Source organism: Acomys minous (genome assembly GCF_964271855.1).
Source record: "Acomys minous genome assembly, chromosome: 18".
In the NCBI taxonomy this organism is placed as follows: domain Eukaryota; kingdom Metazoa; phylum Chordata; class Mammalia; order Rodentia; family Muridae; genus Acomys; species Acomys minous.
The window spans coordinates 41363904-41379341 of NC_140501.1; the positions used below are offsets into that span (position 1 = coordinate 41363904).

Consider the following 15438-nt stretch of genomic DNA (forward strand, 5'->3'; position numbering starts at 1 on the left):
TGGAAATCTGTTTATACATCCAACATTATTTTACTGTTCACATTGTAACTTTTTTGTGTGTTTTCACTTTGATTCTTTGTGAGGGAGTGACTCTCCTGGTACAGCCGAGGCTGGTCTTGGAGTTAAGTTTCTCCTTCAAGCTCCCCGGGGCTGGATTATAGGCTTGTGGGTTGTATTGCTGTGGCTGCCTTCTAAATGGTTTTGATACATAATAAATACAGTAGGGAAGAGAGATAATGTTCTTTGGGTCGGCTGAAAGCTGACTTGAAAACATATTGTAATACTATATTTTGTTTACATTTGAAGCTTCCGTGGATGTTCTAGGAATATAATTTATCACCTTAAAAAGCATACTTTTTTCATTAGTAGCTGAGAAAAAAGATAGGTATCTAAAAAGGCATCAGGATGGCCCTATAGTTTTCTTGATAGAAGCTAAAATAAATAGTATCTTTAGGGAACAGGAAGAGACTTCTGTAAGTAACAATAGTGAGCATTTATGTACCTACTTAGATTAAAAACATAAACGTTCAGTTTGTGATAAAATAGAGTTTTGTATACCTAAATTTACTTCACATGTAAATTTTCTCAGTTAACTTTATTCATTACAGTCATCTTTGAAATATTTTATTATGACTACTTGTTTCTTACATTCTTACCTCTACCTAAAGGCATTCCTGGCTAGCTATGAATTCTCATGAAGTATTTGTTTATATTAACTGATAACTGGAATAATAAATAGCAGCCATAGTTGGACCCTAGGGAGGGAGACGTTCTCAGAATACTTCCACCAGGAGGTATGTATAGAAAGGACCGTGGATGGCTCCTGTTGACCTGACCCCGTGGAATGTGCTTGCCAGGAGAAGGAAGGATGAGGTGGCATAAGGAAACAGATTGCTTCTGGCCTCGGGAGCACATCGCCCTAGCCAAGGCTCAGAGGGTTTATTCTGTTCTTGGATGCACATTTCCTTTCCTTTTTTTTTTTTTTTAAATACTGTATTTCTTATGCTATGGGAAACACCAAAATCTTTTACAATTTGGATGCAAAAATAGTCTTTAAAATGTAGAGCAAGATCACAAACATGATTCTCCCTATCTGGAATACTGTATTAATGCTAAAGTTGTTTTTTCCCCCTTCTCATTTTTAAGAAAAAGAAGCTTCTAAGATCTTAGCAAAGGTGGCATTGCTGCCTAGGACAGTTAAACTGAGGAGAAGCTAGTGATCTTAAGAGGATTTGTAGAAGGGAGAGAATGGGAAGATACAAGTGAGGGGATAACAATTGGGGTGTAATCTGAATAAATTATTTAAAAAATAAATAAAAAATAAAAAATCCTGCAGAAGTGGGAAAAAGGAAGAGGGTTTGTTGAAAGTGGAGTAACTAGAGAGGGCTGACTGATCTGTTGTGAGGGAGAGCGTTTACCTGGGCTCTAGCCTTCATTTCTGCCTGTAGCATTAGTTTATTGGTGATATGGATGACTCAGGGACAAGGCTGAGATGACAGCCCCATAGCAGAACCAGTACCAAATCAGGCTGAGGCCAGTATAATAAACAAATACATTTAGGCTCAGAAATTAATTCTGTGAACTCAGGTAGGGAGCACACATTTGGCTTGAGAGCGTTTTGTCAGGAAAAGATGTGTGTTTCACTCATTCACTGTCAGTGTGAACGCTGCAGCGCCTATAAGATTTGGACACAAGGCAGCTCTGGGTTGATAGTGTGCTTGCTGAACGCAGGTTTCCAGAGCCTCACTCCAGGCATTGATTCATCAGGCCAGGCAGGGTATCCGTAAGCACCTTAGTGATTCCAGTGCGAGCATTTGGACACATCTGAGAGAGGTAGCTTTACAAGTTACATCTTGTGGTGACCTTTGCTACTGTTCTTTCAGGTACAAAGATCATCTGGGCAATAAGCACCTTGAACTTTCAATTTTAAACCAGAAGTTCAGTAAAGAGATTTTAAAAAGGGTTTATAGGAAGTATATGTAATTAATTGATGACAAAGAAAGCTGGTCTGTGTATGTGAATTTCTTAACTATTTTGAATAGTTTGTGATGTTTTTGAAGCTATATATCAGAGGCACATGTGATGTTTTGTGTCTGAGACCCCTGGAGGCTGAAGCAGGAGTACTACAAGTTCAAGGCCTGCCTAGGCAGTTTAGCAGGACCTCCCTCCGCAGCCAACCACCAGCCTTCCAGCCCGCCTCCAAAGTAACTTAGACTTGGGAAGTTGGAGCCCAGTGGTTAAGCTCTTGTCTGCATGTGGAAAGTTTAGATTCACTTCCCAGCACACCACACACACAAAATTGTAAATATGTGAGAGAGGAGGCCAGACTTAGACAGCTCTTGAGATGATTTTTTATCAGAATATATAGTAGTCTTGATAGGAATCAAAGCCACAAAAAGGAATCTCAGTATTTAACTAGCACAGCCTTGAGAGTACACCTGCTCTGGAAATAGGCTACGGAAAAAAAAAAAAAAAATAAGTGGAGCTGGCACAGTGGTTTAGAAATAGAATAGGAAATCCATTGAGTAAAGAAAATAGGCTTTATTTTACTTTATGTTGGCCCATGGTAGGATGATCATACTTGGAGATTTCCTTGTGTGGTTCTGGTATAATGACCAAACAAATAACCCCTTACGTTTTGCAAGAGTGCTGCTAAGGTGAAATGTCACGTAGTCTTAGAGGTAGCTATGTCACTTAGAGGTAGATAGATATTCTATAAATAACTGACTTCAAATCTGAACTACTAAAACGGGAGCAAGATGGGGTTAGAAAGTTCTATGCATTTTATTCTTTATGTTACTTCTTGTATTCATTTAACACTTAAATGATGGATTTTTCTTTTTGTTTTTTGGGTTTTTTTGGTTGGTTTTTGTTTTTCTGAGACAGGGTTTCTCTGTGTAGCCTTAGCTGTCCTGGACTCACTTTGTAGACCAGGCTGGCCTTGAACTCGCAGCAACGCGCCTGTCTCTGCTTCTCTAGTGCTGGGATTAAAGACGTGCACCACCACGCCCAGCCTAAATGATGGATTTTTATGCTAATTAGATTGTAAAAATCATTGTTAATAGAATATGGGCAAGGATTTTAATTTTATATTTTTCATTCTTTAGAAAATCATTTTCTTAATGTAGATAGGATTTGAGATTATTAATTCTCTTATTTTTGTTTACAGTTGTCTATCTGTTCTGTACCTCTGTATTTTTTTGTGTTTTAGTTTGTCTAGTGACAGACTGATGGTAAAACTCTGGTTGTCTTTGTGGTTTTATAGTAGAATTATATTTGTTTGAAGATATCTCGAAAAGACCACATAGTTTTACTTCAATGCATTGCAATTTGTGAAAGCTTGATACTGTTAAAGTGAAAATGGATAAGTAATTTATTTGGGAATGTTTAAAAACTACTTAGAAGTTTAGGTAATTGTGACTTTGGTTACCTTGACAACACTTACTGAATCACAAGAAGTGAGTTTATGTTAAAGAGCCAAAATTTAGGTTAGTACAGATGATAACTTAGAACTGACTTGCCGAGAATGAGAAGTAAAGCTGCTTATCACTGCAAACTAATGTGCTTACTAATTATTTTAATAATTAGGAATGATTAGAATTTTTAAGTTGCATGTTAAAAATTTTAATCTGAAATGTAGCCTATATATTTTTTAATACTGTTGCTTTTTTTTTTTTCCCAAACAATGCTTTGCTGCAGTTGTAGATAGAGTTGCCTTCTTCTTTTGGCTAGGTAATATAAGAAATTGGAATTGTGTGTGGCTTTGGTAACTATCCAGCCAGACGAAAATATATGCGTTGCTTATTCTGACTTTCTTTTGAGGAAAATATGTGCTATTTGCCACCTGCTTAGTATGTGTAATGTAAAATAAAATAAAGATAATTGCCATAATGATGTAACGAGGGCTTTAAATTACAAGACAAGGTCTGTTTAAGACAGCTTCCCCCACTTTTCATTGTTTTGTACTGTTCAGAAATTCCAGAAGACCTCAACTTAGGTCTTTCTTCCTTTTTAAATATTATCCAAATTGAGTAATAGGAAATTGTATTACCTTTTTTGGTCTTGTTTTGTATAAATTACATGTTAAGGTTTGCCATGAGATATTTTATCATGCAGTCATTTTCCGTCCTAAAAGTTCTGTTGTCTTAATCTGAAAAATAAGTATAAATTTAGAATAGCTCCATGACATTTTGAGATAAAGAGAAGAGTTCCTCGTCTCCAGCCCTGTTCATTACCCTTTCTGGAACAGCAGTGACAGCCTCTCGTCCCTCTGTGAATGCTCCACTCCACTGTGGCAGCCTCAGGACCGAAGCTGTCCCAGGATACACAGGTGGTCTTCACTATTCATTTTCTAGTTCAGCTCTGTTCTTTTCTCCCTCCAGCAGTAATGGTAACAGCAGTAGCTGGAGCAGTCTTGGTTTAGAAGGAGATTTGTATGAGGACAATTTATCCTTTCCAACATCAGAAAGGTTGGTCCAGTTTAGACACTTAAAAACTGATGAGTCTTTCACCACTAATGCATGATGTCATTATTCTTAAAAGAGCCAATATGTATCAACCTGCTTTTCTCCTGAATTTTGAGATGATTCTGTTCGATACATTTACATCTAATGAAAATTTCAACTAGCTAATATATGACTGACATCTAATTGCAAAATGTGTTACTGTTTGCATGGGTTGCTCTGCTTGCTAATTTTCATTCTACCAATGATTTCATTAAAAAGAGCTTGCTTCCTACAGGATTTCTGTTGGTTTTGTTTTGTTTTGTTTTGTTTTCCTATATGGTTTAATTTCATATATAATAAAAGTATTGGAAAATTGATTTAAAACATTAAATGGCATTAGTTGAAGCAGTACTACTTCATTTTCATGACATTCTATGATACTCAGATAGTGTATTACTTAAAACCAAATTAGAATATTTCACCTTCATTTGAAGTTACTTGGCTTTAAATGTCATGATAAGGTAGGGCTTCTGTAGGCATCATGTGAACTTCAGATTTTAACATGAAATAATGTGAGAAGCAAAGCTTCCTTTGATTGCCATTTCCTCCTTTCTAAATGTCACATGTCATATTGTAGCATTTCATTCCTACTACTTTTCTGAGAAGTGGTTTTAATCCATTACTAATTAAGCTCCTTTTTTTTTTAAAAATTACTTCTGCTGTTTTCTTTGAAAAGTGATGGAGCAGATGATAGAGATGACGAGCAGGAGGATGGTGTGGAAGGTTAGTCACAGTTTGCTTCTCTAAGCCTTTGTTTGTGCATGTCTCTCTGGTTTGTATTTATGCCTCTTACAGATAAGCTCTGGCTTTTTGGTATGAAACATCATATGAAACCCTGTCTCAAAAACAAAAAGTTTGAGGGTACATTTTTTTTAAATCTAAGTCTAAAATCCTTCTCATGTTACAACATTAACTTATTGTAATTACAATGAATTATTTATTACTCTCTGGTAGTTACTCTTTGTGGCTATGACAAAATTCTTGCAAAAAAGAAACGAGTGTCATGTAGGAAGGGCATGAGCATGGGAACTGGTGGCTGGAGGCAGGAAACCCGCAGGAGCAGGGGAGCTGCAGTTCTCAGGGACCCACCCCTAGTGACCTACCTCTGTCAGCTCCAAGTAGTAATGATTTCATAGTGATCCAAAACTTAGCTAGAGACTAGGAACTCACTCAAACTGAAACTCTCATATTTTCCTTCAAATTGGCAACTTAAAGAATTGGTATTTTTGTCAAACTTACATGAGCCAAAGAGTACACATGGAAAGGCGCTTTAAATATCTCCAGTTTCCTCTTCCACTTCTTTCTAAGTCTGCACTCATACGTACACATATTTAAAGGAAATAGTCTTCCTTCAGAGAACTGTTGTTTCTGTGCTAACCTTAGATCTCATTGGCTGCGGAGTTTTGAACATAGCTTGTGAGCTTAATTCATGTATGGGAATATCCATAGGTAGTCCTAGAGCCTAGAGGCTTCCTTCATGTCAAGCCTGAGTTTTCATTGTACTCAGATAGTGTTTGAATGTCTTCTTCATTTTTGTTTTGTGTTTTTGTTTTTTTGAGACAGGGTTTCTCTGTGTAGCCTTGGCTGTCCCGGACTTGCTTTGTAGTCCAGACTGGCCTCAAACTCACAGAGATCCTCCTGCCTCTGCCTCCCAAGTGCTGGAATTAAAGGTGTATGCCACCACCGCCCGGCTCAGACCTTACATTTTTTAAAAGTATGAAAAGATACTTTTCATAAAACAGCACATTTAAATTAAAAATACTGTTTAATATAATTATTTTTGAACTAGTGAAATTTTGTTATTTCTTTAGAAGTAGGAAATCTGAGGACTAGAGATAGCCCAGTGTGTTCTATGTTGGGAGTTCAACCCTGCACCATCGTGCCAAAAATGTAGGCAAACTGAGACACTGAGAATTTCTTGAGATATATAAGGAGTTTGCAGCCAGTATATCCACAGTGTTCTTGTTCAGGGAAGTTACATAATAGTTCTTAAGTTAAAATTCTCAGATTTAAGATTATTATTTAAAATTTTTAAATTATATTTATTTGTTTTGTATATGAGCATGTGTATGCATAGGTGTAAACACAGGAATGCCACTAGTCATGTATTTCACATGAAGTCAGTTTTCTTCTTCTGTCATGTGGGACCAGATATTTGAGCTCTCAGGTCTTCAAACTTGGCAGCAAGTGCCTTCACCAGCTGAGCCATTCCACTAACCCAGATTATTCTATATATTTTAAAAGATTTTATTTTATGCAAATGGATATTTTACCTACATCTCTCTGTGCAGTACCCCAGAAGGTCAGAAGATGGCACCAGATCCCCCTGGAACTGGGTTTACAGATGATGAAGAGCTGCCATGTGGGTGCTGGCTGTTGAATCTGGCTCCTCTGCAAGAGAAGCCAGTACTCTTAACTACTAAATCATCTCTCCAGTCCTTACTATAATTTTTAGAGTTAGTGAATGATAGTCTAGGTAGTTTGCTTTATTTTTGTTCATTAATGTGTTCGTCTTTTTTTCTTAGACTTACTTATTTATTATACAGTGTTTATTTGTATTTATTATATATAGTGTTCTGCCTGCATGTACACCTGCACACCAGAAGAGGGCACCACATCTCATTATAGATGGTTGTGAGCTACCAAGTGTTTCCTGGGAATTGAACTCATAGCCTTTGGAAGAACAGTGCTTTAAACCTCTGAGCCATCTCTCCAGCCCTGATGTGTTGGCCTTTAAAAGTCAAAACTTCTCCCTAATAACACTCATGGATATGATTATTCCACAGGCTGTCCATGTACACATGCATGCTGCGGGTCTTTAATATCCTAGTTGTTACTTAACTAACTCTGTTGAGGAATGATTAAGAGAAGAGATATAAGTTAATATACGTAAAAGAATTCATTTTAAAAAGTTTATTAGTAGGCCTTAGAATTTTTTCTGTTAATATGTAGAAACCAGAAGGTTAATTATATGCAAATATATCATTCCTCAGCTCTTAGAATGATCCTCATTTTGCATATATGAAGTAGTAATGAACTTTTAAATTTGTTCCATTGGAGGTTGATTTAGATTTATGAAAGCCTCAAAATTAGGTAATTCCTATGGCAACAAATGCCTACTTTTAAAACTATCCTTCTTTCTCTTTTATTTACTTATTCTTTGGTTAGGTGGCATCAGCCCTAACCTCTGTTGACGTTTCCCATCAGGCCAGGAAGCTAGCAGGCCCTACCCAAGGAAACCCTAGCAACAGAGAAGCATTAAGTGATGCAGCTTCCAACTCGAGGCACTCTGCAGGGTTTACAAGACCCTGTCTTGTGCCATAGTGTATCAGACATCCTTTCAAACAAACGAACAAACATGCACAAACCATTTACTACATTCATTTGTTATGGTTAGCATGCAAAGCGATTGGATTTCACATGTTGTTTTCTGAATAGATAGCATTATATGTTCCTCTTACTTATCCTCATGTCCCATTGCCCCTCATTCCTCACGCTTCCCTCCTGCTGGTTCTCCCTGCTACATAGTCTTCCCTTCTTCTCATGTCACATGACTGCCATTACCCTCGCTTCTCTTCTACTTTCATGACCTGCACAAATACATGCGTGTATGTATGTATACTCATGTAATTTTAAATGTAGCTTCTGCATATGAAAGAGAACATACATCAGACCTACTTTTAATTGAGACTTATTGGCACAAACGGGAGAGAAAAGATAAATTCCTGAGAATAATGTGGATCAAAATTTTTACACGAAGAATAGAGGGCCAACACAAATTCTAAAAATTATTAGTAGTGGTCCAGAGTGCCTTGTATACTATAACAGGAAAATACCCATCAGCAACAGAGAAATCCAGCAACATTTCCATTATTAGTACATCCTGGGCCGAGGACTGTCTGTGTGCCCTAGATACTTCTTGTATTTAGTCATCCTAAGCGGGAGTGTTGAGCACGATGCTGGGTCACAGGACATTGGTTGCATCATCCAGCTAGGATACCTCCTTTGTACTGAAAGCATCATTCTCATTAACAAGAAAACAAACTTGAGACAAGTGCCAATTCACTCCACACAGTACTTTACATTTGGGCCATCAGTAAGTGATCAAAGTTATTTATTTTTTTTAGTATTATTTTGTCCTTAAGAAGTGCTTTCGTTCACATTATAATATAGTTAAGGAAAGCATTCACCAGACTCTTGAATTAAAACCAGAGTTTTGAGAACTGATTTGATTAATTTCACTTTATATTGTTCATATTTACTACCAGATTTACAGCAAAATGGAAAGACTCTGCGAATTATGAACATTGACATGGAGCCTGGAGCAGTAGATCCGCAACTAAGGGTTATTCTTCAGTGGCTAATCGCCTCTGAGGCTGAAGTTGCAGAACTGTATTTTCAGGACTTGGCAAAGATGGAGTTTATATTAGTAAGTACCTCCCTTCCAGAGTGGGTATGGAGAAGCATTGGCACTGTGTAATAATCTGACCTTTGTTGGTTTAGCAAAATGCTTGTTGATTGCAGAATATTAATGCATAGGCATGGAGTCTCACAGTTGGGTTCAGATGTAGTTCTGCCTGCCACTTTGCAGTAGGTGTGGCCTTAGGCAGATGAGTCAGTGACTGCCTCAGTTCCCTGAGTTGCATGTGGGGTTAGAGGCATAGAGTTTACCTTGCAGGTTAGTGAGGATTAATCAATACTGTCAAAAGCCAGTGGCTGGTCTAATGCCCTAACCCTAGAAGGTAGATGTCAGCACTAATCAGCTAATGAAGTCTTAAGAAAAGTCCAGCTATTCCAGTTCCCTGATTCTTACTAGGACCTAATTATTAGGTCTGTCCGATCTTTGTGCAAATGGAAGGCTGCTCTAATGAAACAGCAATGTAAGTTTAGATAAGATACTTTCCTTAGTTATGGTTTTAGTGTGTACCAAGCACTGTGTTAGTTGGGGTTTTCAGTTTATAGTTTTGAGTGTGTTCTCCCCTGGTTTTCCTTATGAAAACTTATATTAACCTTACCAAAGGATATAAAACAATCCAGTTAATAACCAATATAGATTATCAAAAAAACAGGAAAGGAAAGCCCAAGTTGCTCTTCTTCTTTTCTGGTTCAGAATGTATGACAGTGTTGTCGGAAGATGTCTGTGACGGAAGTGAATACTCCCTGACACTGACTTTTACTTGGATTGGGGTTCATTAGCTTGAGGCTTGAAGGAAGAGAAAATGGTCTGGAAAGAGGTGCTCAAGAAAATAATTATCAAGTGGAAATATGGGTGGGGAATGGTTAGAACTGAGGCCTGAGGAAGGCTTTGGCTTCATGGAGTTGACAGGAGGTGGCCAGAGCAGGAGGCCTTGCTGTCATGTATCCTCACCCAGGTGTCTTTGCCTGACTGAGTCAAGTACAATGCTCATTTGTGGATGGCAAGGCGTTATTATGTTTATGACTCATTTTAACTAGATGGCTGATTTTAAATAATGACACTAAGAGACTGTGTCTAGCTGGGACTCCACAAGGCTACTGGGGATAAAACAGTTAAGAGACCAGTACAGATCATGTTTGCTGGTAATGAGAATAATAGAAATACTTTCTCTTTCAGGATCATATATTCTTACATTTTCCCTATTAGATAAAAGAAACAGTATTACCTTGAGGATAAATGGAAGATGACATACAATTGTATGTTAAGAAGATGTAAACATACTTTATAAGTAACAAAAGAGAAACTAGATTAAAGACTTGTATTGAAAGACACTGTCAACAAAGTGAGAAGACAGTCCACATATGGGAGGAAATACTTGCAGTTGTGTATCTGTAGAATTCTTAGACCTAGCACATATAAAGAACTCCTTCATCCTAAAAATAAAAAGGCCATACTCTAATTTTAAAATGGACTAAGAGTGATTACTGCATATATTTGGAAGAGGAAAACACGACAGGGTATTCAACTTCACTACCTATTAGGAAAGTGCAAATCAAAATCCCTGCATGCTTCACCCTCAGCAGGGGAACTATCAAGTGAGTAATAGCAAGTGTGGGAGAACGTGGGGACACTGCACCCTTCATACAGGTCTTAGCAAGACTCTGGTAAAGCTGTGAAAACATCTGACAGTTCCTCAAAATGTTGAGTACAATATTACCATGTTACCCCGTATTCCCCTGCTCGGTATACACTTGAGGAACATGAACACATATGTCTACACAAAACCCAGTGCAGGCATGTCCATGGCAACATTATTCAGTGGTAGGGACAGAGTAGGATGTGTTAGCCTTGGTGGAACAGGCCTATAATTCTAGCACCCTGGAAGAGAGGCAGGATTACTGTATGTTTGAGGCCACTCTGGTCTAAATAGTTCTGGCAAAGTCAAGGATGCAGAGTAAGACCCTGTCTCAAACAAACAAACTAGAACAAAGCAAAAAGTGAGAAGTCTCCATCTGTCCATCAGCTAATGAATAGAGAACAAGATTTGTTGGTTAGTAGAAAGTAGTAAGGCACTGAGCCTTGCTTTACCATAGTAAAACCTCAAGATAACTATGCTAAGACAAAGACTGCGCACGGAGTTCACAATTGCACTTCTTTAGAATGTCCCCAAATAGGCAACGCTGTAAGGCCCCAAGTAGAGGAGTGGCTTATCTGAGTGTACTGGGGAGGGTGGAGAGGGGCTTCTGATGCAGAGGACTTTCCTCTAGTGTAAGGAGAGAGCATCCAGTATTGACTGCATGGAGCTTGTCTTCACTTCAGTCATAGGCTAAAACCCATGGGGCATCTCAAATCTGTTTAAAGAAAAGAACATTGGCAGTAAAAATAGTTTTTCAGAATTTATTTTATGGTCCCTTACAAATTAAGAATTCTTTCAGAGTTGAGACATGATAGTAAGGCCTGTTCTGTTTTGCTGCCTAAACCTCTATTTACTCTTTTGCTTGCTTTTTCATTGAAACATTACATTTCTTAACTTAGAAAGCCATGTTTCCGTTAAGGCTGGAGTGTTTTCCAGAATACAAACCACATTATATGTTGTGGAAAGAAAATCCACATCCTTTTATTAAGCTTGACATTGTTGTTATTATGTTCCTAATTGAGGGTGTGGCAGATGTATTTTGTTAGGTGAAGAACTTCCTGGAGACAGTTAGACTGCACTCCCACACACTGTCCACTGCCAAGGTTTGTGCTGTTTCTAGAATCCTGAAGTGTCATTCTATGGAGGTATATTTATAAAGTGCAAGAAAGGAAAATGTTTAATTTGTGTAAAGGGCTGGTGGTTGGGGGTAGATCTCATAACTGGGAAAGAATATTTCATTATAAACAGCAGGATTCCAGGTTTTGTCTGAAGATAAAAATGAAAACTTTGTTGTTACAAAATTTTTTCTGTTAATACGTGTTAATGTTTCTGCCATCCTTCTTTCTTAGCTTTCAAAGCAATTACAGGAGAAAGGCTGGAAGGTGGGAGATGTCCTGCAGGCTGTGTTTAAATACTACGAAGTGATGGAAAAAACTTCAAGTGAGGAAAGATGCAAGTCGCTCTTTGATTGGCTTTTGGAAAATGCCTAGAACAGACTCCAGACCGGTATATTATATTGTTTGCTCTAGGAAGTAAAGAAACTGATGACTTACGTTTAGGATAAAATTTAAATATAGAATATTAACATTTTAATTGAATTACAAGGAAATTAAGAAGCTTTTTAAATGCTTTCTGTCATCACACTGTATATAGTTGATACTTTTGTAATCTTTGTCAGAATATCCTCTTTCCTTGTCCTTCTGTACATGTGTTGTAGTCTGTAAAAGAGGGTCTCATCCTGAGTTTGGGACATTGTCCACAGCGTTTGTTTGGATCCATATAGTGCTGCTGCAAACAGGCTGGGGCTGCTAGCCTGGTCCACGTGATCACTTTGCTTCTTTCAAAACAGTTGGTGCCTGATGAAAACTCACCTGACATAATGAAAGAAAATGGAGGCTGATATTTTATTGTTTATTTATTTCTAATAACTTTGTAATCTTTGTATACTGTTCTTTAAAATCAGTTTTATTTCCATAGTTCACCTATTAGTACTTATAGATTTCCTCAGACATTTAATTTCTTAGCATACTCATTAGTGATTTAGGTTTCTGTGTCCACCATAAGTGAACTTTCCTAGCCTTCCATCAAATGTGTTATTGCTAATGCTGCCAGTTGTTCTGGAATGAGAAATAAAAGGTGTGTGTGTTGGGGGGAAAGGTGTGGTGTGAGAGAGAGTGTATGTGCAAGAATAAAATTTAACCTGTGACTAGCTTATTCTCTTTCATTTTAGTGTTTTCTTAGAAACCAACTGTTAACATTAAATAAAATGTCTAAATATTGTGCAGTAAGATTTTCATTCTTTTGATTTATTCCATAAATGAAATTCAGGTTGCAAAATACATTGATATTAAAAAATAATGTAGAAATGTATTCAGAGGAGCCTAATAATGATTTTCAGTGTTGGATTTTTGAAGCAGAACTCCTCACTTCACCAAGAATAATTCTTTTAGCACTGTGGTTCTCCCGCTTCCTACTGCTGTGACCCCAACCAGAACGTTATTTTGTTGCTACTTCCTAACTGTGATTTTTGATACTTTTATGAATTATAATGTAAATATCAGCGTTTTCTGATAGTCTTAGGTGACCCCTGTGGAAGGGTTGTTCACCCTCAAAGAGGGTGCCCACAGGTTGAGAATCGCTATTTTCACACAGCAGGTACCCCCTCTTCCAATAAATTGTATCTGGACTTCTAGACTGTTTTGTAAAGTTCCCTCTCATGATCTTTTTGGCCTTTACCTTTACTACTGTGGTTTCAGAGACTGCAGGTTGCCCAGAGTGAGATGAGCCAGGCTGTGTTGTGAGATATATGTGCAGATGTTGGGTTCTTCCACTTTAGGGTAAATCCTTTCTTCTTCTTCTTCTTCTTCTTCTTCTTCTTCTTCTTCTTCTTCTTCTTCTTCTTCTTCTTCTTCTTCTTCTTCTTTTTCTTTCTTTCTTTCTTCTCCTTCTCCTCTTCCTCCTCCTCCTCCTTCTTGTTCTTTGTAGGGCTGTTGATTTTGCCTCATTATATTTTCTTTTTTTCTCCCAAGCTCTGTCTTTTCTTGAAGCTGCAATGAATAGAAGGCATAGCACCTACCAGGTACTTACATTAATTTGAATTAGTAGCTATGGTGGAGAACTGTATTTTCATAGACATGTCACATTTGCTTTGACTCCAGAAAAAATTTAAGTATTTTGAAATTTTGAAACTCTAGTTTTTTTCAATTTAACATCGAGACACATTTTCCTAAAGTTTGTTCAAGTATGTTTCAGAGTCGGGGAATGTAAAGAATTATACCCATGGGTGCCCCTTGCAGTTGTAAGCTTACACTACATGTATACAGGGAACTATCACACTGCACATAAGTAATTTGTATGTGTGTTGGTTAGATTAACAGTAAAACTGAGTTCTAAATTTCTTGCTCTAAGGTGTGTTTCTGTTAATGGTGTAATCATTTGAGGTAAGCTTTCTCTGTGCTCTTGTTCCCTTTGCATTTTGGTGATGCTGTGCAGTGCTCAGTGTTCTTTGTTTAACTGCTACCTAGTGACAGAACAGTCGCAGGCATTGGCCTGAGTTAGAACAGTAATAGTAGAGCTCACATCTGTGTCATTTCTGTGCAGGGACATGGAGAACAGTAAGAAGTATTGGCAGATGAGCACAAGTATGGGTTAAGTTTCCATATGGAGTGTCGGCATGTAGAGCAGTGCCGGGGGCCAGGTGCAGAGTAGGCTGCTTTAAAGCACGCCATCTGTTTGCGTGTTCAGCCTTTGAGCACCTCTGTTGAGGCTAGCTCCACGTTATTACAGATCGCTTGACAAATTTAGTCAACATAGTAGAACATCCTAATGAAATGCATTTTACTCAAAATTGTTAAAGTTGGGATGTACAATGAGCTGATTCTTGATTAGCCAATTGTAAAGGCATTCTGTGATGAGAGAGAGAGAGAGAGAGAGAGAGAGAGAGAGAGAGAGAGAGAGAGAGAGAGAGAGAGAGACACACACAGAGAGAGAGAGACACAGAGACACCAACCTTGAGAGACCTCTGTTGAGAAGCTTCTGGAATGGTCTCATGCCAAATTAAAACCGTTTTCATGTCCATGTTTCTGTTTCTCTAAGCTGAGCTTAAATGACATTTGTGTTTTATGTGTTATTATTATTGATTTTGGAAATTATTTCCTGATTCATTCAGGAGCGCGCGCGTACACACACACACACACACACACACACACACACACACACACACACACACACACAAGAAATTGCAGTTGAGATGGGCTGGTTCTTTAGGATGTACAGCTAACGTTACAACGGCCTTTGGTGAACATGTAGTTTCTTTGTACTTTGAGAAATGCTTCTTTTATCCCTGAATATACCTAATGTGAATTAATTCAATTCATACTACTATAATTCTGCTTAATGAAGGATTTATATCGCTGGTAGGAAGCTCCATGTATTAAGTGCACTGTGTAGAAAGTAAAGACAGTTGACCCACTTGAGAGCTCTAGCTGGTGGTGTGCGGTCCCCGTCACCGAGCGCAGGGCAGTGTGGGCGCCCGCCGCTCCGCCAGTCGCGCTTCTCTACAGCTACTCTCACTAGTCTCCAACCAGTGTATTATTTTGTAATTTTTCAAAGAAGTCTTTACACAGTTTAAACATGTTGGGTCCACACACGGGTAAGGAAAATGCTTTCCATTTAAAATTCTGTCTGCCAGTCACTAGCACACAAAAAGTAGAGTGTCTCTGGGAATTGGAGGGGCCATACTCAGCACAAGCCCTGTCGACATTGCTGGCTTACTGTGTGCCTGCTCTGCACACGCAGGCGCGGTGCTGGTCTCTCCTGCCGCGTTATTTATTTATTATGATCATCTGTACATTCCTTTCATGTTAGAGCTGTAGCTCTTC

The 15438-nt window shown here is 38.2% G+C and overlaps 1 protein-coding gene across 4 annotated transcripts in view; it reads left to right on the forward strand.

The window, feature by feature from the left end:
- The window catches only part of AKAP11 (A-kinase anchoring protein 11), a 49287-nt gene extending 36441 nt beyond the window's left edge, over positions 1-12846 (forward strand). For 2 of the 4 annotated variants that reach the window (XM_084767931.1, XM_084767932.1), the window contains exons 9-12: positions 4383-4469; positions 5182-5228; positions 8774-8934; positions 11908-12846. In XM_084767931.1, the coding sequence (XP_084624057.1) occupies positions 4383-4469; positions 5182-5228; positions 8774-8934; positions 11908-12048 (436 nt within the window). In that variant the 3' untranslated portion in view covers positions 12049-12846. The remainder of the gene's footprint in view (positions 1-4382; positions 4470-5181; positions 5229-8773; positions 8935-11907) is intronic. The other 2 variants (XM_084767933.1, XM_084767934.1) reach the window with 2 other exon arrangements.
- Positions 12847-15438: the final 2592 nt, after the last annotated feature.